This window comes from Octodon degus, unplaced genomic scaffold (genome assembly GCF_000260255.1).
Source record: "Octodon degus isolate 3935 unplaced genomic scaffold, OctDeg1.0 scaffold00031, whole genome shotgun sequence".
Taxonomy (NCBI): Eukaryota; Metazoa; Chordata; class Mammalia; order Rodentia; family Octodontidae; genus Octodon; species Octodon degus.
The window spans coordinates 10,965,127-10,991,052 of NW_004524607.1; the positions used below are offsets into that span (position 1 = coordinate 10,965,127).

General features: G+C 53.1%; 2 protein-coding genes across 2 annotated transcripts in view; both read left to right on the forward strand.

Moving 5' to 3' along the window:
• The window catches only part of Fam20c (FAM20C, golgi associated secretory pathway kinase), a 45,725-nt gene extending 44,747 nt beyond the window's left edge, over positions 1–978 (forward strand). The window contains exon 10 of the mRNA XM_004629577.2: positions 40–978. Coding sequence (XP_004629634.1) covers positions 40–289 — 250 coding nt within the window. The 3' untranslated portion in view covers positions 290–978. The remainder of the gene's footprint in view (positions 1–39) is intronic.
• Positions 979–12,586: 11,608 nt separating this feature from the next.
• On the forward strand, positions 12,587–15,514 carry LOC101586750 (forkhead box protein L1). The gene is made up of 3 exons (XM_004629675.2): positions 12,587–12,824; positions 13,026–13,194; positions 13,356–15,514. Exons 1-3 carry the CDS (start codon positions 12,718–12,720, stop codon positions 13,749–13,751), a joined length of 672 nt encoding a protein of 223 aa, XP_004629732.1. The 5' UTR covers positions 12,587–12,717; the 3' UTR covers positions 13,752–15,514.
• Positions 15,515–25,926: the final 10,412 nt, after the last annotated feature.

The window sequence follows — 25,926 nt, forward strand, 5'->3', positions numbered from 1 at the left end:
GGGGGCCATGGCCACCCCACTGATCTCTCCCTCCGGCAGGATCAGGAAGTCCACCTACCTTCGGCTGCAGCTGCTGGCCAGAGAGGAGTACAAGCTGAGCCTGCTGATGGCTGAGTCCCTGCAGTGGGACCGTGTGGCTCCCGTGCTTTACCATCTCCACCTGGAAGCTCTGGACCGGCGGCTCCGCATCGTGCTGCAGGCTGTGCGCGCCTGCATAGAGAAGGATGGGCTGGGCAGTGTAGTGGAGGACGACCTGGACACTGAGCACAGAGCCGCTGCGGAGAGGTAGTGACCCGCCACCCATGAGCAGAGAGACTTGGTCACATGAGCTACTGGTGAATTCAGTGAATTCAGAGACAGGAGGGTCGCACCCAAGTGGAGACCCACAACCCTTCCATGTGACCCCCGCCAGGACGCGTTTCTTGAGTCTTCGAGATGGGAGAGGCCAAGAGGAAGCGCTGTGTGTGCTCCTGGGCAGGACAACCCGTGCTTCCACAAGGTGGGGAAGCCTCTGCTGACTTCTGATTGAGATTTGAGTGGGGCACACGTGTGCCCAGGCAGCGATCCACACAGAGCAGGGTCACCTCCCCATGCTGTGGCTCCTGCCCGGCAGGGTCGCCGTGACATTGGATACGTTTTTATGCTCTGGACTGCATCCAAAATGAAAACCCCTTTGCTCCCTGCTCCGGGGCCTCAGACTTCCAGGTGGGAGAGGCTATCTGGGCCAGAGGCTTCAGAGGATGGCACAGCCTGTGCTTGGGCAGATGGGGGCCCCACTCAGCTCTGTGCAGCAGTTATCCCAGCAAACCTGGGCCTTCCTGTTGTGGCAGCGCCACTCACCGTTGGCTTTGCTTTGGACAGTGGCGTAAAGCCATCGTGCGGGGTCAGTGGGCACTGAGCAATAGGCTAACCCTCACAGCATTTTGTGGAATAGTTCGCAATGTGGTAAAAGTGCAATAAAGATACGGCAAGCGTGTGTTTCCAGCCTCGTTGGGGCGTGGCCTTCACCCCTGGCCCTGCTCTCCCTCCCAGAGAACCAGGCCTAGAGCCAGACATGACAGAGCTCCAACTTTCTCAGTGCCCAAGCACCCCTGAGCCTGCAGCCAGGAATGCCACAGAGGGATCTGTCTGCTAAGCCGTGGGGTAGACAGGATGGTGTGAGGCTTGCAGTATTAAGAAGCAGGGACACTCTCCAAGCCCAGCCTGGGCAATTTAGCAACTTAGTAGGACCCTGTCTCAATGAAAAGCAATAAAAAGGGCTGGAGCTGGAGCTGGGTGCAGAAGCCCTGAGTTCAATCCTTACTGTTACAAAAATGAAAGCAGGGGTCAAGGGCTGAGGAGAGGGCAGCACCATCCCACCTGCTGGGACTCAAGAGTCCTGAAGCCACAGGAAGCCTCTGGACCAGGGCAGCTGAGAGATCCTGGAGCCGAGACCACCCCTACTGAACCTTCAGGGATTTCTGGAGATCTCTGGCTCCCCCATAAAGAGGTGCTGCAGGGGAGAGGGGACTGACCCATAGGGGTAGGCCTAGGACAGGGTGACAGAGGGCTTGTCACACTGGGTCTTAGTTGAGGATCCTGGGCAGGGGTGTGACAGGCACCTCCCAGGTGCCCACTGCAGTGAGTGGTGGCTTTGTGGGCACCAGGCCTCTATGTATTCCTGTAAAGGTCATCACTGATCTGTGAGGCAATGCTGCAAGAGTGGGTTTATGTTTCTCATCTTATGGTTAGGAAACTGAGGCAAAGAGCAATGTCTGACTGCAGAGCCCGTATAGGTTCTTGGAACTGCAAAGCCAGTGCTATAAACTACAGGAGGCTGGGTGGGCTCAGATGTGGGCTCCACAGTCCCAGGCCCGAGAGAGTGAGAGGTGGCAAGTCTCCAAGTCCACCTGCTTCTCAGTGCCAGGCCCAGCACCCCGAGCTCAGGCTGCTCTGCTGTCCTGGCTCCTTTCTGCCAGGCAACCTCTGGGAACAGACCCACTCCACCATTCCAAACTGGAGAAGGTGGTAATAGATGTGGGCCCGTGTCCTAGCTGTTAGCTTACACAGCCCAGGAGTCCTAAGACATCAGCGTGAAAGGGGTAGACACCATACCCTTCTCTGAAGCCTTCCATGGGTCAGCAGACGGTGAGCCATGAAACCCTGTCCTCTCCCCAGGCTTCTGGGCCATGATGGGAGCACACAAACATGTAACCCATCACAGCAAGACCAAGGAGATGGAAAGGGGCAGAAGTCAAAGAGGCAGACGCGCCCCAGGGCATGAGGAAGGCACGTGTAGCTCTGCGTCCTACCTAGAACTCCAACCTCACGTGACTGGAGAAAGGGCTTCAAGGAGGTGATTCAGGTTAAACAAGGTCACTGAAGTCACTGATCTGCGGGGCTCCTTTATTGAAGAGATCAGGATACACACACGCAGAGGACAACTTCGCCAGGGAACAGCTCTGCTGCACATTGACTTTGGACTTCTCTAGGATGGTGAGGATATGGCTCCTACTGTGTGAGTCCCCCCTCTGATCCCTGCAGTGGTGCTAGCTGGCTGAACAGTGCCCTCCTCAAGGGACTCCCCTAGTGTCTGCAGGAGAAGGAGCCAGAGCACAGGGCAGGAAGGAGTGGTGTGGCAGTGTGGAGCCTGCAGGCCTGAGGGAGGGAAGGTACCAGGTGCTCTGAACCCAACAGTGATGTCCAGGTGCTTTGTCAAGTCTTCTGTGGAGGTGCTGGGATCAGGGAACACTGTCCTAGCCACCCATGAGCAGGATGTGAGTCAGGACAAAAGGAGAATGGACAAGGCCAGGAGGCAAGTACGGGTCCCAGGAGATGCTGGTCCCAAGGGACAGAACAGAGCCAGGGGAAAGTGAGACTCCTGACTCACCCAGGAGAACAAGGGTTGCCTGAGAGAGGAGCCTTGGGTGGCATGGAGACAGGGGCCTCAGAGCTGAGGTGGGGAGTGTCGGTGGACGTGGTCCTAAGTTGAAACACAAGGAGTGTGGCTAAAGTCTGTGACCCAAACTCAAAGCAAACACAGCCAGAGAAAGGTACAACGGTGATCTTTCTCTGGCCTCTGTGGACGGGGACAGGCTGTTTTCATCTGACCTATGATGTTATCTAGGACTTGGGACACTGGTCATCTGTTGTGTCATACCAATTTGAAGTGAAGTGTGAAGCACTGGGCCCACTGCAGGCCCAGAATGGCCACCACCATCCAGGATGCCCACTTCACAGCTTTGCAAACCAAGGCTCTATGGATGGAGACCCTGAACGGCCCACCACCCAGAACCTACTCCCCCACCTGTCCTCCAGACCAATGCCCCAGAGGAGAAGCCAGCCCAGTGGTGCAGAGACAAGCGACAGCTCCTTCCTGTGAGGCTGGAGAGAAGCCAGTGGGCTAGGATTCCAGTGGGATTTTGAAACACTGGAGAGAAACAGACCCAAACCCCTCCTCTGCTAGCCTGGGATCTAATTTGGGGGATGAAGGACCAGACAGCCACACTCCCCAAAGAAGCCCTAGGGTGGCCAGGGCAGGGACCCTTCTCCTTGAATCTTGGTACGTAAATGAACAAGATACAGTAGAGACTGGCAAATGACCTCCACCCTTGGGGCCACCAGGTACACACTGTGCAATGGCTGCCAGGAAACAGGGTGGTAGGGGACAAAGGAACCAACGAGCACTGAAGGACACCAAGCCATAACCCACATGAGGAGGAGCCTGCTGCACTGGCTGCCTGGGGAGAGAATGCCAGAGTTGCTGCTCAGAAATACCTCTGGATGAGAACCAAACCGGCTGCCAAAGGTCAGGTCCAGGGTTGTTTAAAGGGCAATGTGTTGTGGGCTCGGGGCCAGAGTGTGTCTTGGCACCTGAGGCAGGAGGAAGGGGTTTGCATGCCATGGCTGCCGGAAGGTGCCTGGCCTTTCTCAGGTCTATGGCGTAAGAGCCCTGTCTTAAGACCTTGTTGGTTCCGTTGGGCTTAGATGAGTCGAGGTGCCTTCTTCACTCTTCTCAGAGCTCCCCAATGAATCACTTGCTTTTAAAAGGGGTTCATGACCAGAAGGGGCTGCCACTGAAAGACAGACTGCCAGTAAGTAGAGTGGACCAGGGCCAGCTGGCAGGGGCAGTGGGGTGCAGGTGCCCGGGCCACCCTGCCCTTCAGCCTCATCCACCTGGCTCAGGGGCAGGTCTGCTGGCCTGTCGTGGGGCCCTGGGCCAGCCCATCTTCCCTGTCTCCCAGAACTCAAGGACCTTCCCCAGCCATGCTCCTAGCAGCCAGGAGTGGGTGTGGATCACTGTGGGCAGGTGAGCCCTGGGCTCATGCCTGGGCCTCTTGCGCCGCCTAGAGGACATCTGGAGAAAAGCAAGAACTGAGCCTGCAGAGGAGCAGCAGCGCTGACTGCTGCGGAGGCTCAAGTCCAGCCAGCCTTGTTCTGAGTGTCTCAGGCCGTGCTGGCCTCTCACAGCCAGGCCCACACAGGAGAGCCTTGGCCTGGCCCTGAATGGTCATCCATACCTAGCAACATACATCCTGGCACTCCGTGGAACCCTGCTGGATAAACAGTTCTCCAGAGCTTGCATCCTTAATGAGCAACGAAGATCTCCAGACACTTCTCAGACACGGGCCAAGAAGGTTGGGATTCATCTAGAGGGTGACAGAAGATATGGGAGGACTCTGAGCCTCCGGAGGGAAGCATGGCACCATAGGGCCTTTGCACGGCCACGGTCCCACCCCGGGGTTCGCTAAGCTGTCCCAACCTCCTCACTTTGTAGTTCCTATTCAGGGATTACCAAGAGAGGCAGACTGTGGTATGTTCTCTGGGTTTGATGAATGGGTGTCATACACTGTCTGAGATTCCCTGCTCAGGGCCCCCTCCCCACTGGCCTGGTTGCTCCATGGGGACAGCCTGCTTTTGCTCTGTGCCACAGCCTGACACAGTGGCCGGCATCTCACAAGTCCTCCCCATGTGCCCTCACCGCCCTGCTGCACTGCTCCTGGGCCTGTATGCTTAGGGGCTGGGTGGGCCATAGGCACTTCTGACCCACATCCCCCATAGGCCCCAGTATCTGTTACTCTGTGGGTCTTCCGACCTTGTGAGGTACCTAGAGCCCCAGGGAGCTGTGATCCGCCAGCTCCAGCCCATAAGGCCTGCAGCCAACCTGTGGGTCTTTGGAAACAATGGGGGATCTAAGGGATTAAGGTTAGGATGAGAGTTAAGATTAGGGGGAGAGGAAGAGATAGATTAGAAAACGCTGTGGCCTTGGTACTCCCTTCTGTAGGGAAAACTGAGGAACTCTCACCTTTGCTGCAGGCCCAACCCACCCCTTGGTGAGACCTACCTAAACCCACCCACAGCCCCCCAGCCACTATCCAGCCCATTGCTGACTCAGAACTGCAATCTTCTCCACTGGCTGAGCCACCCAAGGGGACCTGACCCCCCAGCCCTTCAGACAAGAAGGATGGGAAGAGGTCAGGCAACAGGAGCTACCAGGTGGGTGTCCAGGAGGACAGCAAAAGAGGTCCTGGCTTTAGCTCCAATGGCCCTTGGACCCCAAGGGCAGGTGCCACAGGGCTTGAGTTCTGACCTCCAGGGATCTCAGCTACAGTGGTCTGAATGCTATGTGGTAACAGGGCAAAGCTCCACTTCCCCCCGATCATGCCACTGTCCCCAAGTCAGGCTATAGGACTCCTTGTTCTATCTGCCTTCCTATGGGTTCCAGCCAGAAGAGAAGCAGGTGGCCATTCAAGTGAAGCCCCCAAAAGCTGCAACAACCAGAGTCCCAGAGGTGACCCTTCCCTTGTGGCCCTTTTTCCAGCCCTGGGCAGCTTTCCTGCTTAGAACACGGGGAGACACTTCAGGGCTACCACCTCCTCCCACAGCCTCTTCCTTCTCCAGCCCTGGGTGCCCCCAGGTGGCCATCCCTCTGGGTCTCTCCCATTTCCCTGTCCTGCAGTGTTGGCAGAGAGGTCTAGGGTGAGGCACGGAGCCATCACAGCCCACTTGGAAGGGTTTTGACACAGAATACCTGCCAGGAGCCCATGACCTACAAGGAAAAGCTGTCTTCAATACACTGTTCTTTCTTCCCGCCAAGTGAGTGAGTCAAGACGAAGGTATATGGACACTGCAGGTACTATGCTTCCAGTTTGGGGGTAGGAGTACACTTCACACCAGCCTTTGAGAATTGTCCAGAGGAAGAAAGTATGAGCTCACCAGAACCCCATCGACGGACACAACTGAGGGTGGGGACAGGAAAAGGGACAGGTATAGGGAGGGGTGGCCAGCCAGAAAGCAAGCTGCCCAACCCAGGTCTGAGATCCCTGCAGGAAGAGGGGCAGGAGGACCCCACATCCCAAGGGAGTACACTCCTGCCCCCCAGCTCTTCTCTAGTTCATCCCCACAAATGTCTCTTTGGGGTTTCCCATCATGACTAACAGTGGCTTTGTCCTGAGCCCCAGGCTGGCCCAGGTGGCCCACTCAGCCCTCAGGCCCCTCACATTCCTGTCCACTCCACCTCCAAAATGTGCATGGAACCAACATAGCCCTGGCTCTAGCAAGGTTCTATGCATGACCACACAGGGACAGCACCCTGGCCACCCCTGCTCCCGAATGTCCCCTGACAGAGTGGATTCTCAGGCAGCACCAACACAGGTCACATCACCCTCTGTGCCAGCCACTGTGTGCACAAGGACACGTCTGAATCCTCACATGGCCTCCAGGTTCCCCATACCCTACTCTGTTGTCCATGTCCCTCCTGTCTGTCCTCAGCCCCTCTGACCCCAGCTTCTCTCCATGGGCACATGGCTGTCCCAGCACTGCTGCCCTCTGTTCCCTCCTCCTGCTCTCTGAGGTGTCTGTCACCTCTCCCCACCAGATGTACATACCGTCTCACACCCCCTCCAGACCTTCCCCAGGACCTGGGTGCACCCTCTGTTGTGCCCATGATGTGAATACCCGGGCACGCATCCTTCAGCCTGAGCTCCAGTGTGGGTGTGCACAGGTCTACGCCCCTGCCCGCTCTTCCCCAAGCCTTGTCTCAGAGCAAAGCCTCTTGGGATTAATGCATTGTGTATGCATCACACACATGCACTCACACACACGTGCACACACATCTACCTGGATCCTGACTCTGTTCTATTTTTGCCACAGAGCACCTTTTTTTTTTTCTAAATCACATTGACTATTTCGGGATCCTCTTATCTTTTGTGTATTATGGTCTTGGTGTCATATCAGAGAAATCTTTTTTTGCTCCTCGAATGCCTTCAGGGCACTTTTGGCTGGCTAGAGGGTTGTGGGGATCGAACTGCAACAACCTGAGACTGACAGCTTTGTGGAAGAAGTCACTTAAAGAACTGAGCTAGGGCCAGGCCCCCTAGAGAAATCTTTGCCTAACTGAAGATCATACTAGGAGTTTTATTGTTTTTTAGTACATGTGTGCAGCACACAATGATTACATTCATCGTGAGGAGTTGGGATGTACATACAACATGCAGGAACTCCTTCTTTCTCTTCCCTCCTCTTCCTCTCCCTCCCTCCATCTCTTGGTGCCCTACCCTTTTGCAAAAGATTTCTGTTTCTGGGCTGGCAAGATAGCTCAGTGGTCTTAAGTACCTGCTTAGGCAAGCTTAGGCAAGCACAGGGACCACAATTCGATCCCCGGCATCAGATGTTGCACCAGCCCAGCCACCAGGGTGAGCTGAGCTGGCCACAAAAAAAAAAAAAAAAAAAAAAAAAAAAAAAAAAAAAAAAAAAAAAAAAAATCTGTTTCTTCCTATATCTTTTATTTTTCTCTTTAATTTATTTATGCTTTGGCTTTCTCATAGAAGAGAAACCATGTGCTATTTCAGCTGGCGTGTCCGGTTTATTTCAGTTAACACTGCAGTCTCGAGGTGCATTACTTTCCTACGTGTGACTCGAGTTTATCTTTCTTTAGGTTAAAGTAGTACTCCACTGTAAGCTCCACACTGCCTGCATCCATTCACGCGTTGATGGATAGCTGGCTACTTCCAAGATTTAGTGCTCCACATGGCCAGGCACGTATTGTATGATACAATACCTTCAGCTCATTTGGGAAGATATCTAGGAGAGTCACTGTGCAAATGGAATTTCTTTTTTTTTTTTTTCTTTTTTTTGTTTTTGAAGGATAGTCACACTGACTTCCATAGTGATTATACTAGTTTGCATTCTTACCAACATTGGAGAAGGGCTTCTTACCCCCACCCCCTCCCCATGCCAGCACTTATTCTCTTTAATTTCTTGATGAGAGTCATTTTTTCAGGAATAACATGGAATCTCAGTGTTGCTTTAATTTACATTTCTCTAATGGCCAGGGATGTTGAGCATTTTTTCATGTATTTATTGGCCATTTGTCCTTCTTCTGAGAAGTGTCAATTAATTTCATCTGCTCATGTTTTGTTGAGTCTTTTATTGTGGGGGTCCCAGTTTTTTTGTTGTTGTTCTTTGTATTTTCTAGGTTTTAGCCATTTATCCAAGTTATGGATGGTGAGAAATATTTGCTCCGACTCTGTAGGCTGGCTCTTCACTCTTGCTTGTCCCCTCTGCTCTGTGGAAGCTAAATTTGATACAATCCTATTTTTGATTCTTAATGTTATTTTTCTATACAACTGGAGTTCTGTTCAGGCAGTCCTTGCCTGTGTCTTCCAGAGTTCTACCTATTTTATTGGCCAACAGGTTGTTTCTATTTTAATATTTAGATATTTGACCCATTTTGATTTTAGTTTTACACTTGGCTCAAGAATCTATTTTGATGAATTTCTGTATAGGGGAGGGGTTTAGGGACAGATTTGTGTTTGTACAACTTGTGCTTGGACCTGTGGCCTGAGGCTTCTCACGGTTTGGGGAATTTCTAGCCCATTACCTCTGCGTGATTTCCCCAGTCCTGTTCCGTCCAGCTTCTTTCCCGGGTCCTAGCCTCTGCTCGCTCCATCTGATGACATTGTGCCCCCCAGGGTCCCTCCTGCTCTGTGTTCTCCTTGAGAAGTTCAGTGGCTTGTTTTCAGGTTCACTGACATGTCCCCTCTGGGTAGAGTTCATGTAACCAGCTTCCAGGCCACACTCATCTCTGCTACTGAGTTTTCCATTTATAACAGCTACCTGTATTATGGCTCTGCTGAGGGTCCCCTTGGACCTCATGCAGCTCATCTCCAGCCTAACATGTCCTTTGTGGCTATTTTTTTTTATCACCAGTTGGCTCTGCATTATCTCCTACACTGCTCAGGTTCTGCTGGACATCTCACCTCCTAACGACATGCTGCTTCTGTTAACCAACATCTTGCAAGTTCCAGGCTGGACTTCAGAAATTGACTGATGCTCATGACTGGCACTGTTGCAGGTCCTTCCCCTCAGGGACATTTGTGGCAGGCTGATGATCTGAATACTACAGGCTAGATTCCCCTACAACCTGGCCTTGTCCTGGGGCCAGGTACTTACTGGAGAATTTGTCTCCATGGCTGGGTCATGGCTGCCACCTTAGGACTCGCTCCATTCCTCTACGTCCTCAACAAACTTGATCCTCACCAGCACCCTTCCTCCTGAGAATCATGGGGGTACAGGAGGGCCACTGGTCATGAACCCAGCTGGACTTGTTCATAGTTATGTGGAGCACACTTTATACTCCCAGAACGCCCTTGAGTTTGGCTCCTCCTCCTCAGCCTCATCTTCTATAGGCTCAGGAGAATAAATTAATTCATTAGAATTATGCTCTTCTAGTCCTCAAAGGACCTGACACACTGAATGGGAAGATAACTACTGAAGAAGTCACATCTCTGATTAGGACAAGCATCCTTATTTGTTTTTATTTATTTATTTATTTATTTATTTATTTATTTACTGACCCTGCAGCCCACCCTTGTCTCTCCCTCTAAGTGACCACAATATCTTTCCTTCAAGAGTTTCCTCTCACTTGTGTTTTAAGTGGATATTGTGCTTTAATTTACCACTTTAAACATTCTCAGCCTTTTCTTAAGTATTTTTTATTGTAGTGAAATACACATTGCATAATGTTTGTCATGCTGACAATCTGTAAATGCACAACACAGTGGCCTTGACGTGACCTTGATGCTCTGTTCCCAATACCACTAGCTGTATCCCCCAATTCTCATGATCCCCAACATGAACTCCATCCTTCTGAATCAACCATGTCTCCTCCCTCCACCCCCAGCCCCAGTGACCTCCCTTCTGATCTCCATCTCCTACCTGATCTTCATGTCCACTTCAGGGGTTTGGGCCCATTCCAGGGACCCTGAGAAGGAGCAACTTGCACAGTGTTTGTCCTTTGGTGTCAGGTGATTTCTCTGAGGCTGATGGAGGCAGGTGCATGACCCTTTCTACTGTACATGAGCATCAAAACTCGTGGAAGAGAACACTGGGAAAAATCGCCATGGCCTTGAGTTTAGCAAATGCTTCTTGAACGTGATACTAAAAATAGAGGCAACCCAAGGAAACAGAGATAAACAGGACTTCATCAGAATTAAACTCTTCTAGCCCTCAAAGGACCACACACCGAGTGAGATGACAGCCACTGAACAAGTCACATCTCTGTCTAAGGCTGAACATCCTTATCTTAATTTATTTATTTATTTATTTATTTATTTATTTATTTATTTATTGTCTTTTTTGATATAGAGTCTTGGTATGCAGTTCAGGCTGATCTTGAACTCACTTTGTAGCCCAGGTTGGTCTTGAACTTGCAATGATCCTCCTGCCTCAGCATTTCAAGTGCTGGGATTACAGGGATGTGCCATTACTCTGCCTGAGTGTCCTTCTTTTAAGCCATGAACATTTTGTCAGATTGTTCTATGAGATTTATCAGCTGGAAATAGCTTATCAGCTGGAAATTCCTTTCCCAACTGTTGCTCCTTCAGCACCCTAGATCTCCAGGTGTATCTTGCAGCTCATTTTGTGCAGAATACTCTTTGGCTTTCCTTTGTTCCTTAACATCCTCCCTCTCTGATTCTGTTACTTAAACAGCCGAGGCACGTAGGCTTTTCCAGGTAGGACTGCACAGCCATTCCCACCCCACCTGTTCATTTCACAACGAGCCCCATATTCTCTGCTTGGCCTCCGGTAAGCCTGGGTCTGGGGAGGAAGTAAGGTGGGATCATTGAAGTTGAGTCATAAAGGCCACATGGCCACCGCCTGGCGTCCAGTGCATGCTGTCGGGGGAATCATAAAGCAGGTAAATTGAGACTGGCTTCTCACCCTGTTAGAGAGCCTCCTGTGTTGTGTGCCTCAAAAGAGTGCCCTGTCTTCTCCTTGCTGAGTGGTGTCCCATGCCAGAGACACTCATGTTCACCTAACCATTCCCCTGTGAAGGACTTCTGGGCTGTATCTGATTTGGGAACGCTGCAAGCACAACAGCTCTGTGCACTGGTTTGCAGGTGTCCTGGTGAACACAGCCCAGGTGCCAGGGAGTAACTGCTGGGTCACAGGACTATTGAATGTTTGGGTTTCTTGCTTTGTTTTGTTTTGTTTTGTTTTATGGTGCTACAGGTTGAGCCCAGGGCCTCTACATTGACCTATACCTTAGTCTTTTTGCTTTTGTTCTGTTTTTAAGACTGAGTCTCTCTAAGTCTCTAAGTTACCCGGGCTGGACATGAACTTGCAATCCTCCTGCCTCACAGTGCAGAGAGAACAGTTGTGCCCCCCTATGCTTGGCTCCACTTTTAAGTTTTAAGACACTGCCAAACTGTGTTCAGAAGGACTGGGCCATTTCACATCCCCACATCCCAGCCCTTGAATTCTGAGGTCTGTCAGAGAGGGCAACTGTGACATGAGGTGACTTAGGACAGCAGAAACCAGCTGGCCCAAAGCAGAGGAGCGACATCAAGTTCACTTCAGTGGCCCGCCATCTTGAAGACCTCCAGCGCACTAAGCTAGGAAGGTAGGTACCCCTCTTTACCGGGGCAGTAGGCAGTACCAGGCACTTCTGGGACCACAGGCTAGATGAAGCAGAGTTCAGCCCATAAATAGCTCAGGGTGCTACTGGGGGGGGGGGTGGCAGAAGAAACTGCCTCAGGCTTCCTGTTGGGGCAGACTCATTAACACTGGTGCCACACTTGTGCGGGTTATCGGAAGGCACTTCCTCTGTGCAACCATGGCCTTCATGCCCCACCTCCTTCCCTGACTGAGCGGTGACTTCTGACCTGCACACACCTGCCCACCCTGACCAGAGCTTTGGAGGCCCGGCGCATCGGGGGCTCCTAAGGAAGAGTCCGCCTCCCAAGATGTAGACCCTATCTCCAGGAGAGGCCAGTGGCCCTGGGAACAGCACTTCTGGGCAGGGACGGAGAGCGCGGCGCTGCTGGGCCTCCGGCCTGCTCCTCCTGAGGCTGGACCCCAATCTGAGATGAAGCAAGGCAGGGTTGGAAAGCAACCCCTAACTCCAACCCAAACCCATGAAACACTAGTATTTTCGGGTGGGCTCAGGGCAAACAGACCTACCACTGTGCTGGGAGCCCGCCAGGAGTCAGACCGGCCCTCCAGACTTGGGCAAGACATCCCCGCCCGTGAGGCCCCTGTACCCCCACCCCGCGGGTCACTGGTAGCACTGGAGCCAGCTCCGCTTGCTCGCTAGCGCACTGGAGCCTCTCCGGCTTTGGATTGGACGAGAGAGGACCGGGCGGGGCAGCGGCGCGGGCTCAGCAGCTCCGTGCACACTCCGCCCGGACGTAGCACCTAGCCCGAGCCGGCGGGCGGCGCGGAGGAGTCGCCAGGATGTTCGACAGTTCGCAGTACCCCTACAACTGCTTCAACGACGACAACGACGACTACCCAGCCGGCAGCTCGGACGAGGAGAAGCGGCTCACGCGGCCCGCGTACAGGTGACATCCCGCGGTGGGGATTGGGGACAGAAGGGACCCAGTCTCCAGGACCTGCCTGGAGCAGCAGGAAAGAGGGGCTGGATTCTTCAGTGTGGGCTCTGGGAAAGCGTGGGGGGAACGCACTTTGGGGACCTCGAGGGCAGATGGCGTGTCAGCCCGCGTCCCCCGTGACCCCCGCGCGTGTGTGTCGCCCACCTTCAGCTACATCGCGCTCATCGCCATGGCCATCCAGCAGAGCCCAGCGGGCAGGGTGACACTGTCTGGCATCTACGACTTCATCATGCGCAAGTTCCCCTACTACCGCGCGAATCAGCGCGCCTGGCAGAACTCCATCCGCCACAACCTGTCGCTCAACAGCTGCTTCGTCAAGGTGAGACCCACCCCCACCCCCATACTGCCCCGTGCCCCAATACCATCCCGTCCCCGGCTTGGGGACACCCTTGGTGACACTGGGACACTGGCCCTGAGCACTCGGGCCGCCGTCACACCGCCGTCCCTCCCCCAAATCCCCACCCCACCCCACCCGCGCAGGTGCCGCGGACCGAGGGCCACGACAAGGGCAAAGGCAACTACTGGACATTCGCTGGCGGCTGTGAGTCGCTGCTCGACCTCTTCGAGAACGGGAACTTCAGGCGGCGGCGGAGGCGGCGAGGACCCCGGTGCGAAGGGGCGAAGGCAGGGAGGGCAGAGGGGCCCCCGAGGCCGTCAGAACCCGCCTCAGACCGCGCCCCCTGCCGTCAGGCTGCGGCGCCCGCGGGCCCCGCGGCTCTAGGCAATGACAGCCGCCGGGACATCAAGTTCAGCATCGACTACATCCTGTCTGCGCCAGACCCCTTTCCCGGTTTCGGGTCACCCTGTCTCTTACAGGAGGGCAGAGGTCCTTCCCTGGAGCCCCAACAAATGAGTCTCTGCTTTTGGACAGTGTGAGTCCCCTATGCTGTCTGGGGTCCAGGCCCTCCCCAGAAGCCGACTTAAACCCTAAACACCCTGGAACCAAGAAGCCTGGATATCCGTATCTTCAGACTTATTCCCAGTGCACACCCCAAGGTGAAGAGAACATGAAAGACTGTCTCCTAAGAGATATTTACTGTGACATGAGACTATTCATTCAGAAAAAGTTCCATGCTTGCAGGGAAGCTGCTTGGTTCTAGCCTGACTTCAGGGTTTGCTTTGAATTTGTGAGACAACTGCTCTGAGGAGAAAAGCCAAGAGAACATTCCCTGGAGTAGAGTAGCCTTTCCTTCCAGGTCCTGTGAGATATGGCTGCATAAATAGCCTTGTCCCAAAGTTGTTGGTGTGCCCAGTAAGCAGATAATGAAGCTGGCTTGCTCCGTCTGTGTGCATAAAGCTAACAGCAAGCTCAAAGACAGACATTACTTGGTCCCTGAAGAGCAGTCACCCCCAGGTGTACAGTGGGCTTCCTGTTTGCGCGATGTGGTCGATGGGAAGAGATGAACCTCTCGTGTGCGTGAGCAGAATATTCTGGTGACAATTTTCAAAGGCCTTTGCAGTTTTTAAACAGGAAAGAAAGCAGGGTGGGAATGAGGGGCCCAAATCTGGGGGGACACTAGGGCAAAGTCTTGCCCTGGTTGTTCTGAGATAGGGAAGGGCTTCATTCCACCTGGTCTGGCTCCTGAACAAGCAGCCACCCTAGCAGACTGTTGACAGCCCCGCTGTACTGCAAGGTGCAGGATCGAGAGCAGCCACAGTCAGTATACTCCATTTGAAATGTAAATGTTTTAATTACTTCAAAGAGACCAGCAGTTAGACAGGCAGTTTTAAAAACACAATTACACATTGTGAAACTATTTGACCAACCTTATCATTTTTCACGAGCCCATTTTTGCAGAGGTAATTGCTTTCCGTGACTTAATTTGAACATTAGTATGGATTACACCTAATCTGATCCACTAGGTGACAAAGATTGGTTAATTCTGTGAGCGGCAAAAACACACCCAAGGAGCCTGGCTGTCTGGATTAGAAATTGCAGTCTCGCTTTATCAGACTCTTAAAAACAGGTTGAGGGTGTGTGAAGGTGGGCAGGCAGCTGAGACCGGCGGAGCCAAGCGGAGACCTACTTGGTCCTGGTGGCATTTTTGTTCGGAAGGCCTAAAATTTCATTAACTCTTTAATTGCTCATCTACCATGTAAATAGAGAGCTTGTGTGTTCATTTAATTGTTTTCAAAAGAGGGGAGAAGGCATTCCTGACAGATGCTTGCTAAAGTGAGGGTGAGATGCCCGTTCCCTGGCTTTCACACCCGTCCTGTGCCAGAGCCACCCCAGTTCTGCCGAAGAAGAGCCAACCTCCATGCTATTTGCTGAAAGCGGAAGTGAGGGGGTGCAGACACCTCTCCTTTGTAAATGCCAGCTGCCTGTCTCCAGAACTCTTTGCTAGGAACGTCAACACTCTGATGGGCTCCCTATGCCAGCCAAGGATGTATGCAGCCCACATGCCAGACCTGGAGGTGGCTGCTGCCACTCTGTGCCCATTTTATGGATAGGATCGGCAGAGCTCCTTGCCCTGTAGGGTTTGTTCAGGGTGTTGGATGGCCACATGGGTGTGTATCTGTCTGTCCGACCTGTGTGTGTTGTGTTTCTCTGCAGTCCTCCTATTTATGTCCTTGGTCAGATATGCTAAAAGTATCAATCTAAATTACACTAGACATGATTTAGATGGTGATGTGATATAAATAGTACTATACATAGGTGTATGGCAGAGGGACTGTCCAAAGATATATTTTTCTGCTATCAGTTGAGCAAATAAACTTTGCATTTCACTTTTTTGGTTCTTGTTTTATTTCTGCACTTTGTTCTAGTTAGCAAATCCTGACTTGAAACAGAAAAACCCTTTGCTCTAAACAGGACAGACTCTGGAAGTTCAGCCTCAGAGTGGGAGGAATTCTTAGTGACCAGTCCCCTCCACACACACGATCATGGCCACACACCACCTGGGCAGCCAGTTGGAGGAGGCAGTGGGCAGCACCAGGCAGAATCTGTGTACTCTGAGGTGTAGCATTTGCTTTGCAAAGGATATCAATCATGTTTTTAAAAGGGAAGGGACATTTTCAATTTGCCAGCGTGTGATATCCTGCGACTTCAGAAATGTTCCCAGCCCTTGGAGTGAATGGCATTTAATACCAACAACATAACAGGGGTGAGGGCTGGCTGTGACCTATTCAAATGTCGCTGCCACCACGCAGCCTTGCCCAACGCAATTATAATTAAATACTTTATGCCTCTCTTGCAAATCTGCAGATTGATCATCGATATGTACATTACCACCACATTACCCGGGAGCAGATGTCTGCCACTCTCGCGTCATGGATCACCAGATTTCCATTAACAAAGTTGGGAGGTGCTGCAGAGCGGGGGTTCAGGGGAAATGTGTGCAAATTACTGTAGTTCTGACCAAAGTTCCTGAGCTGGGCAGCACTAGGGTATGCACTCATTCTCCCAAGCCATCAGGAGATATTAAGGTGTCCCTTCTCATAGCAGCTGGACCAAGGCTTCACCACTGATGCCACGGGGCTACAGAGGAGCCTCTAAAGTTCCCACCACCCAGCCTTCCCATGGGAATGGACAAGTCCCCAGCACAAGGCCCTCTTTCCCTTTTCTGACTGGTAGGGTCCTGTACCACCACATTGCTCCAGCAAGTCCTCCTGAGCTGACAGTGGATGACTAGACACCTCCCTCTGTGCCAAACTGGAACAGATTCCTCTACTGGGTGCATCTGTGGACCATGGAGCACAGGGTGCCACCAAACAACATGATGGAGAGTAAACACATCATGCTTTTGGCTCGTGGAGCTGAGGAAGGAGCCCATCAGACCCTGAGATCAGGCACAAGGAGGACATAGGGTTCTCAGGAGGGTGCTGCAGGACAAAGCCTTAGGGAAAGCCTCCCTTTTTGGTAAGCCCAACCTTGTGGTGAGCATGAGTGTGGGGCTTGCTGAACTGACCAGACAGCCAGTGTGGCTGCAGGTGGCACAGGAAGGAGCCATGTGTGAGAAGCCCCCCCAAGTCCAGACCAGACTGACCACTTCTTTGAGACACAGCTCCTTTGGCTGTGCCAGGCTGCTGCTGTTCTTCTGGTGCGCCAAGTGGAGCCGAGCAGGAAAGCTTCCACGATCCCCAGCACTGGGCCTTCATCCCTGAGGCCTCCATGTAGCCAGCTCATTCCAGCATACACAACACAATCTTGCTCTTGTCCCCAGGTCTTTCTGTGCCTGTCCCACCCTGTGCCTGCAGAACTGACGCTCCAGTTGCAGATGCACCTGAAGGCCAGCCATGCCTCAAATCTGTGCACCTAGAGACACTGCCTTAAAGTGGCCTTGGGGGTCTGTGATGGCCCTGGCCTCCTAGGGACCAGGTGCACTGTCTGGGAGCCGTGTAGCTATGCACCCTCAGAAGGGCTGCCTGCCACTGCCGCCCAGGGTCCTTCTCTTCAGAACATGGCGTGGCCTCACTGTGAGGGCCTGCCCTTGCTCTGCCTGGCCCTGGGCCTCAGAGGAAGCAGCATATAGACTGGCCATAGGGTGTGAGGCCTCCCTGAAATTCCCAGATACCCCCTTCTTATAGCAGCCTAGGACTGCCTGTCGTTTTCAGGGACTGCACCCTCAGTTCCCTGGAATGGCTACCACCCATCCAATAGGCAGGCCAGAGGACAAGGCCATCTTAAGGTAGTCAGGGCAGCCTGGCTGTTTTCCTCTTGATTTGACCTGTTTTTTTGGTTTGTTTGTTTGTGAGTTTGTTTTGATATTCTCAATGGGCCTCCTGGCTCCTACTCTGGGCTGGGCTGTCTGCCCTTCTGCCTGGGTTTTTCCTGTAGAGCCTAGGTGTTTCCCATCTTCTGGGCTATATGGCTGCAGAAAAGGCTCACGCTAGAATACTGGTGCCCCGAACCCCCAACCTAAGGCCGTGTGGGACCAAGGGTCCAGATCAACCAGATGTGTATATCCTGGTGCCCACCCTGGGACCTCAGCATAAACTTTCTAAGAGAGGAGCCCAAATAGGCCTGCTGTCTCCCAAACATGAAAACAAGCCTTACAGGATCTGTTTGGGGCTGGAAGACAGCAACCTGTGTCCCCTCCCCATCTGCCTTGTGAACCTCCCACCATCGTTTCCTGTCCCTCGCCTTCCTTTGCTCCAGGCTTCAATTTGGTGTTTCCCAATCTCCCTTTCTGGCTGGGGACAGATGTCAGAGCTCCTGGGGATGCTCAGATCTCAGAAGTGTACTCCTGGAGTTCAGCTTCAGTCTGAGCAGATCTGGGGGTGTGTCCCTGGGCAGCTGAGCTGTGTCTCCTAGTCTGTGGAGAGGTGGCTCAAGGGTTGAGGAACAGTCTGCATGGTCTCCAGGAACAGGGGTGCCCAAGACCCGCATCGAGGAAGGACCCCCCACAGCGAGGAAGGGCACCCACCTCGGCCAGGGCCAGACCAAGTGGAGGAAACGGGATAGAGGGGCAGCCTCCCTGATGTGGGATTTACAAGTCCACTATGGCAACAGAGCCTTAGTTATAACAGTGCCCAAGTACTGGGGGTCTCCCTACCCTGATATGAAGGACCCCATCTGACCACCCAGTGAAGACAGTATCTACATGGAAGAAGGTCAAACTGCAGTCAGGCCCCAAATGGACTCGCTGCAGGACCATCCACCCAGGGAAGTATGAGCAGCAGGCCCCTGGACATCATTCATGTACAGGAAACCTCGTACATGGGCAGCTCCTTATGTAGAAATGCTAGGTGTCCCCCGCCCCTGCCCTGTGTACAGAGGTGGTGTGGACTCATCCTGCAGGCCAGGAGGAAGAAGCCACTCTAGGGGACTGCTGCTATTCCTACACCCAGCCAACTGGCCTCAGGCACCACCCAGACAGCCACCCCCTCAGAGCAGCTGGACGAGGTGTTTACCGACTGCTCTCTGCATGCCCAGCCCTGTTCTGATCATTGCCATCTGCAAAGGCCCTCAGAGTCAGTGACAGGGTGCCCTGAGATTCACAGGGGAGGCAGAAAAGCCTGCACACCCAGGGCGTTGTCTGAATCTTGGATCTATCACACCTGTCCAATGAGGTAGGTCCCTAGTCACACTCAGGGGCCTGATGTGACAGTAGCCAGGCATCTGGGGTTGAAAGAGCACATGAAGGCATCCTCACACTAAGCCTCGTCCTTCGTTCCAGCCAGGGATGACAGCACAGCTCCCAGGGGGTTCCTGGTGCTGTCACCTTCCCCTCATGTGATTCTCCTCTTCAGGGCCACCCATAGAGGAGACCTAAGCAAATCTCAGCTTGACCCAGTAGATATAGAGCCGTGGCACCTCTCTCTTCCCCCCTGCCCCTCTGTCTGTCCCAGAATCCCCAAAGCTGGATGGGTGGACTCCACAGCTTCCTTTATGGCAAGGAACAGAGCTCTGGTCCAAACGCCTTCCCAGTCAGGCATCCAAATGCCCATTCTGGGTGCAGTGCCAATCTCCTCTCCTAGGGGACATAGGGACCATCTACTAGCTGTGGCCACTATGAGGATGGTGAGGCAGCAGATGAACATCCACCTGCAAGCAGCCCAACCTCCCTCAGGGCCACAGTGCAATTACTGGGCTCACTGTGGAGGGACACATTCTAGGGAGAGGTTACCAGTGTCCCCTTCCTGCCCACAGGTCAGCCTGGTGTGCAGCCTTTGTAAGCATCACCTCAAGAGAAACCTGGAAGAAAGTATGTGGGCACTTTCATGACCCGTGACATGATTTCTATCCACACAAATTAACAATCCATAAACATTTGCAGAATTACATGTTTTCATCTCATGGATAACACCAAGTGCGTCCCATGCAGACATGCCTGTTGTTCTGGGGAGACCATCAGCCCGTGCCGCTTCGACACGATTAACAGCCCTCACATGCATTGTACAATTACATTCCCACCAGCTTTAGGCGACTGTTAGAGCCAGATACCAAATAAGATGTGAGTTCACTCAACTGAAACTTGTGGTATTAGATTTATAATAACAGAGAGAGGTCATGTGGCTAGGCCATTTTTTAAGGAAAAGGACGTTGAGAGGGAACATTCGAACTCTTCCACTTGAGCCTGCACTGTATGCAGAGTACCATTGATGCTGAGTTCTGGAGTGGGAGGGGGACAGCCAACTCATCAATTCATGTTTAGCATCTCTGTATGTTCCTCTTAATAGCACACGACAGGACTGTCCCACACCTGTGCACACCTGTGTTTCCAGAGCCTTACACAGTGGCGAGGTATGGAGGGTGGGAACCCTGCCCTGGCCCAAGAGGGTGACAGGCCCCTTGTGCAGACCACAGGTGTAGGCTCTCCCATACTGGGCCTGGATGGTGGTAGCCTGAGCAAAACGGGGCTTCTTTGCTTCCCAGCAGGACCTGGGTGGGCAAGAGGGCTCAGCTTTGGGGAAGCCAACCTCTGACCCCAGGACACAGCCACAGGGCAGCAACCTGGACTCACAGCCGGAGGAAGTGGCACCAGAAGAAGGCCAGTACTGTGCTGGTGTCACTCAGTGGGAACTGGAGAAGGTGTGACTAACCCCCACGAAGGGATAGATCAGGAGTAGGCACTGGGAGGCTCTGCTGCTGGATGTACGGGGGATCGTCCGAGGCTGAGAGCCCCGTGATAATGTGGCAGCTCCTCATGACAGATCCAAGGAACATGACCTCCTATCACTACCACATACACACTTGACAGCACCCTCCTTTGACTTGGGGGAATCCAGGGCAGCACAATGACCAAACCCAGCCCAAGCTACCCCTAGATTTCCACCCCAACCTCTTCCAGGAGAGGAGGAAACTGTTTCACGCAGTCCTGGACCAGACCTGAAGCTCAGCTGCATCTGTGGCGGTCAAGTTTGGGGGTCCAGCCAGCCCAACCAAGCACAGGCTATCACAGCATGCATTCCACCATGTGTGTGCATGTGCGCCCGTGCACAGCCCCACAAGTGCGCTCACAAGAACATGCACATGCACAGCACGCAGCATGTGAAACACACCATGTGCAGGGCAGGTGAGAACGGGCGCCTCGTCTGTCCCCAGGCAGGGAGAGGAACAAGACCTGCTGAGTCCAGGCTGCTGGGGCCCGAGCTGCTGCTGTCATGCTCTTGTACCCGCAGCTCCGCCCTGGCAATGCCTCTCTCATCTGCTCAGTCTCATAAAAACCCATTTAGCTTTCAAGTCCTGGGATACAGCTGCCCTGTCCAGCACTCCCTGACCCCGGACGGAGCACATCCATCCACAGAAGCACATCTGGCCACTCCTTCCAGGCATGGTGGTGACACAGCAGCTGCATGATAGGCACATCTCACCTTCTCCAGGGCTACAGAGTCCTGCCCAGGGTCTGTGACTCCAGGCCAAGGACAGCAGAGGTCACACTTGTTCCAAAGCCCCTGCTGCTGCTCAGCCAAGTAGGTAGGACACAGACCCATGTGCTGTGGCAGTTGCCAGCATGCACAGCCCTCAGCCTGCTTCTGTGCACCCAGCTGCCCAGCCTAGAGCCACAACAAGTATAGGTCCTTCTCTCAGAGTCCCCAGGCTCTAGCAGCACAGATGCAAGTTGATGTCCCAGACCCAAAGCCAAAGGGAACACATGTGTCCAGAATTTCTGGAAAGCTGGGAACAGTTTCTCCCACTGTTCCTGTTTAAATGAATGGGCATGGCCAGATGTGGACCAAGGAGCCCCCAGCTCAATCTCTCTGCAGGGCTCTGTCTGGATCCACAGCCAGGGGGAAGACCAACAGCTATGGCTGTACAACCTCCCCCCCCCAAAAAAAAAAAAAACAGCTGTCCCAATGGGCTGGAGACCATGTCTTCCCCTACAAACTGGCCCCACTGGGATGCCTAGGGGACATTGCCTTGTGCCCCAGCTGCCCACTGACCTCATTCAGAACAGAGAACAACTTCCAGATGCAAGAATCCTCTCAGAAAGTCCTCAACACTCACACACATGGAATAAATTCTCAACCCTTATACCAGCCCTTGGTTCCCATACTACGGATGAGGAAACAAAGACTTGGAGAGGGCAGACCAACAGCCATCCACTGGCCCTTGGGAGGTGGGCGGCTCCTTCCTATAGCCTCTGGTCAGTGTGTGTCCCTAGGAATTACTTCCAGGTCATTTCAAGTTTAGGCTCCTAACTTTTCCACGCCTGGCCTGATGCTCAAGAAATCTCAGCAGGATACACACTGGCTTTGCAGTTCACAGAATCTCCCCATTGGGCCAGGCCCTCACCTTGCCCAACATGGTGACTCAAGTGGCCATATGGCCACACCATCTGGTTACCCTCTTCCCTAAAGGCAGATACATGGTCTGATGTCACATAACCAAAATTAAAAGAAGAAACCCCAGCATCAGGGCCTCTACTGTAGGCTCGAAAAGGTTTCTCTGGAGGTGGAGGGACAGTGATCCAGAAATTCTTTGGCAATGAGCAGCACATAGAAAGCTGATCACCAACAGAGTGAAGCCACAGCCAAGTTCTTGAAGTCACCTCAATCTCTAGATATCAGTGACAATCACATTCTATCCAGCTTGGGCAGCATGACTTGAATCACACTTCCAACTGAGTGTCAATCTACACACAAGTGTTTCAACAGTTGCCTGATCATGGAAGATGAATGCTTAGCCCAAAAAACACATCCATAATGACGGACATGACCAACAAGACAATCAGGGCCAGCCAAGTAGCTCAGTGGATTAAAGCGCCTTCAAGCAGGCACAGGGGCTGGGGGTTCGATCCCCAGGCCTGCCATGCCAGCCCCACCCCTGGGGCGCACTGAGATGGTAATTGAGACTGGGCATGGGGGTGCACACCTGTAATCCCAGCCCTTGGGAGGCTGTAAACAAGCAGATCAGTATGAGTCTGATCTAGCAGTGAGACCCTGAACACCCTGTAGACCCTTGCCAAAAATACAAAAAAAAAAAAAAAGACAGTCAAACAGGGCATACTGAAAGCCCGGATGGAAGCCCTGTGTGCAGACAAAGCTGACCAGCCAGAGTTAGGATTCTCCAGGAGCCTGTAAAGGGGTCAGCAATCAATAGGGCCAGTTGGCCTAGAGCCAGCACTTTACAAGCTCCCGACCCCTCAGAGCCCAGGGACCATGCTCCTGGCCTCTCTGCTTCTGCAGACAGCTGGAGCAGGTTGCATTCTCTGGGCACTGGGACTTGGATGCCAGCACCTGCTGTGTGCATTGGGCTTGGCCGGCAGACTCACATTTCTCATCATGCTTGGGGAGGCAGGGATGTGCAACTGAACTGTGCCCTTGAGTGTGTGTGTTTGGTGTGGGTGTGTTCCTGTGTGCGTGGGTGTTCCTAGGAGCCCAGGTGTTAATCCAAGTGTCAGTATATGCGGTTGTGCACACATGGGGTGTGACTGGGGTGTGCCCAGGTGTGCATGAGTGTGCCCTTGCATGTGGGGTGTGGTGTCCCAGATATGTGCTGGGGTGGGGATGAGCTGTCCATTTGAGTGAAGCCTCAGAGTTGCAGGGGGGCCAAGAGCTCACCCAGCTCTTAGCTGCATGGACACAAGGGGTCCATTTTCTTCAGCCTCACAAATGTATAGAAAAAGATGGGGTCGCATTTTTGGAAACACCCATTCTATGCTGAGACTTGGGTTAACAAAACAAAGGAACCTGTATCTCTCAGAATTTCCGGGGGTGGAGGGGCTCCCAGCCAGAGAACGGGGCTTGTGCGTCACTGGTGTCTCCAAGCACGAGTTCTGGGAACCCCTCATTGGGGATGCAGGGAGAAGAGCTCCTGGAAGGCCCCTCAGAGCTGCCGCCCCCCACCACCCCGAGAAGCTGATGGAAGCAATCAGCACTCGCCGCACTGGATGTAAAGGTTAATACATAAATCAACGGGAAATGTCAGATGGCTTTTAACACTGATTGAGGTGTAATTTGGGGTAAGGGCCAGGCACAGCCACTCACACTCACAGAACAGTGGCAGGCTGCAGAAGAAATCATGTCGTTTGTTTATTTATATCTCCATAATCACATCAAGATTGATGGTCCATCTGCTCTGGATGGAGGTCCCTCCACGCATTCCTTGGGTGTGAATGTTCGCAGCTGGGCTGGCCACGCTGGCCGCACAGAGGGCACACCACACACATGGTATCTGGGCCGAGAGAACTTCCCAAATGTCCTTCAGAGAAGAGCTGGCCCTGGGCCAGCCCTGAGGGCCTCAAGCAGGACCTCCCCATGCAGCCCACCCTCTGCATGGACCTGCACACTGGAGCGCAGGCGGGCTGACACCTTCCTGCGCACCAAGCTTCCTGCTCTGGGCGCAGCTCAGGGTCTCTCCTGGCCTCATTTGGCGAGGTTTGCAGAAGAGAATATGATATGGTAACCCCCTGTTCGGCCAGTTCTGACTTTTTAAATATTCCTGTGGCTTTAGTGAATGAAAGTGGCCTTTGAACACACCCAGCTCTCTGAGGCCAGCCTGCCCTCCAGGTTGTCTGCCTGCTAAAGAACAGGGTGAGTCCCTCTGCAACCGAAGGCACCTCCCCAGCCCACCTCAGTGAACTCTGAGCTCCCTCTGAGACAGCAAGGTGAAGACTGCCTCCTCCAGGAAGCCTGCCCTGACCGTATACCTGCCCAGGCTGGGTGAAAGACCTCACCATTTCTGCGTGCGTGCAGAGCACCTTCCTCTCATCTCCATCACAGCACCTGCTAGGAACCTTGACACTCACATGAGAGATTCTAGCAGCCCCATCCCCCACTGTGAGGAGCCGGCTGGGGGGCCCCCTGTTCACCTGGTCCTGTGGACAAGTAACAAATCAGTTGTCACCTACACAGTCTTCTACCAGATAAGAGCCAAGAAAACAACTGCTTGTTGGACTGGACTTAAAAAACAAAAACCCTAAATGCTGTTCACATGAAATACAATTTAAACTTTAAGGAAACACAGGTTAAAAAACAAAAACATAGACAAACATACCGTGGGAATCCTAACCTATGAGTTGAGATGCCCACGCCACCATCGGACAACACATGATGCAGACCTGACAGCAAAGCCTTTCTAGAGCTGGAGAGGGACACTTTGGAGCCAGAAACATAAACCTGTCCACAGCTTCAAAACACACACAGCACAACCATCAGAAGGAGAAAGCAGATGGGACCATGGCAACCAAGGCTGAGACTCCACCTGCCTCTCTGCACGGCTTGCAGGTGGCCAATGAAAGATACAGGATGAGGGGACCTGGTGGCACAGGGCTGAGGACACTCTTGTGCCACAACCTGGAACATACAGGAGCTTCATGAGTTCAAGGCCAGGCTGGGCTACATAGTGAGTTTAAGGCTAACCGGAATATAGTGAGACCCTGTATCAGAAAAAAAAAGAAGAAAGTAAGAAGAGAGAGAGAGAGAGAGAGAGAGAGAGAGAGAGAGAGAGAGAGAGAAAGAAAAAGTAGGAGGAGGAAGACAGGGTGGGAGGGAGGGAGGGAAGGAGAGAGAGAGGGAGGGAGGAAGGTAGTCAATAATCCATGCCTAACAATCCAGGACTCAAGGAGAAAAACAAAATGGAAATTATAAAATATGTTGGTCTAGAAGACAATGGAGATGCATCATAGCAACCAGGTGGTGCAGCTGAAGCAGTACTTCGAAGGATATACCCAGCCTTCCCTGAACGCAGCCCAGCTGAGGAGAGGAAAGCCTAGAAAAGCAGCCATGTGCATGGTCCTCTCACCCTTGCCCAGCCTCCCGTGTTCTGGCTTCAGCCTCTGGAGCAGCTGACACCAAAATATCACCCACACGGCTGATCTGGGCACAGAAAGCCACCTACTCTGTGACTACAGCCCCATGCCAGAAGGAGAAGGACAACGTGACAGGGCCATGGGCACGGCTCTCTACCATGGTGGTGTGGCACTTCCCGGCAGGCCTCGGGTCTGTGCAGGGCTCCCGGTTTGGGTTGCTAGCCTCGGTTCTTGGCAGTGTGGGGTCAGGTGTGGACCCAGGATGCCAGGCACTGGGCAGTCAGGAGCTGCAGGAGGAGCCCCACGCACGCCCAAGCTCTAGCTCCCCTACCATTAGCGTGTTTTCTGCTGAAAGTTCACCGGGGAGACAGACGTGAGTTTCGTGACAGAGGCAGATCCAGCCGTGTCTCCCTTTC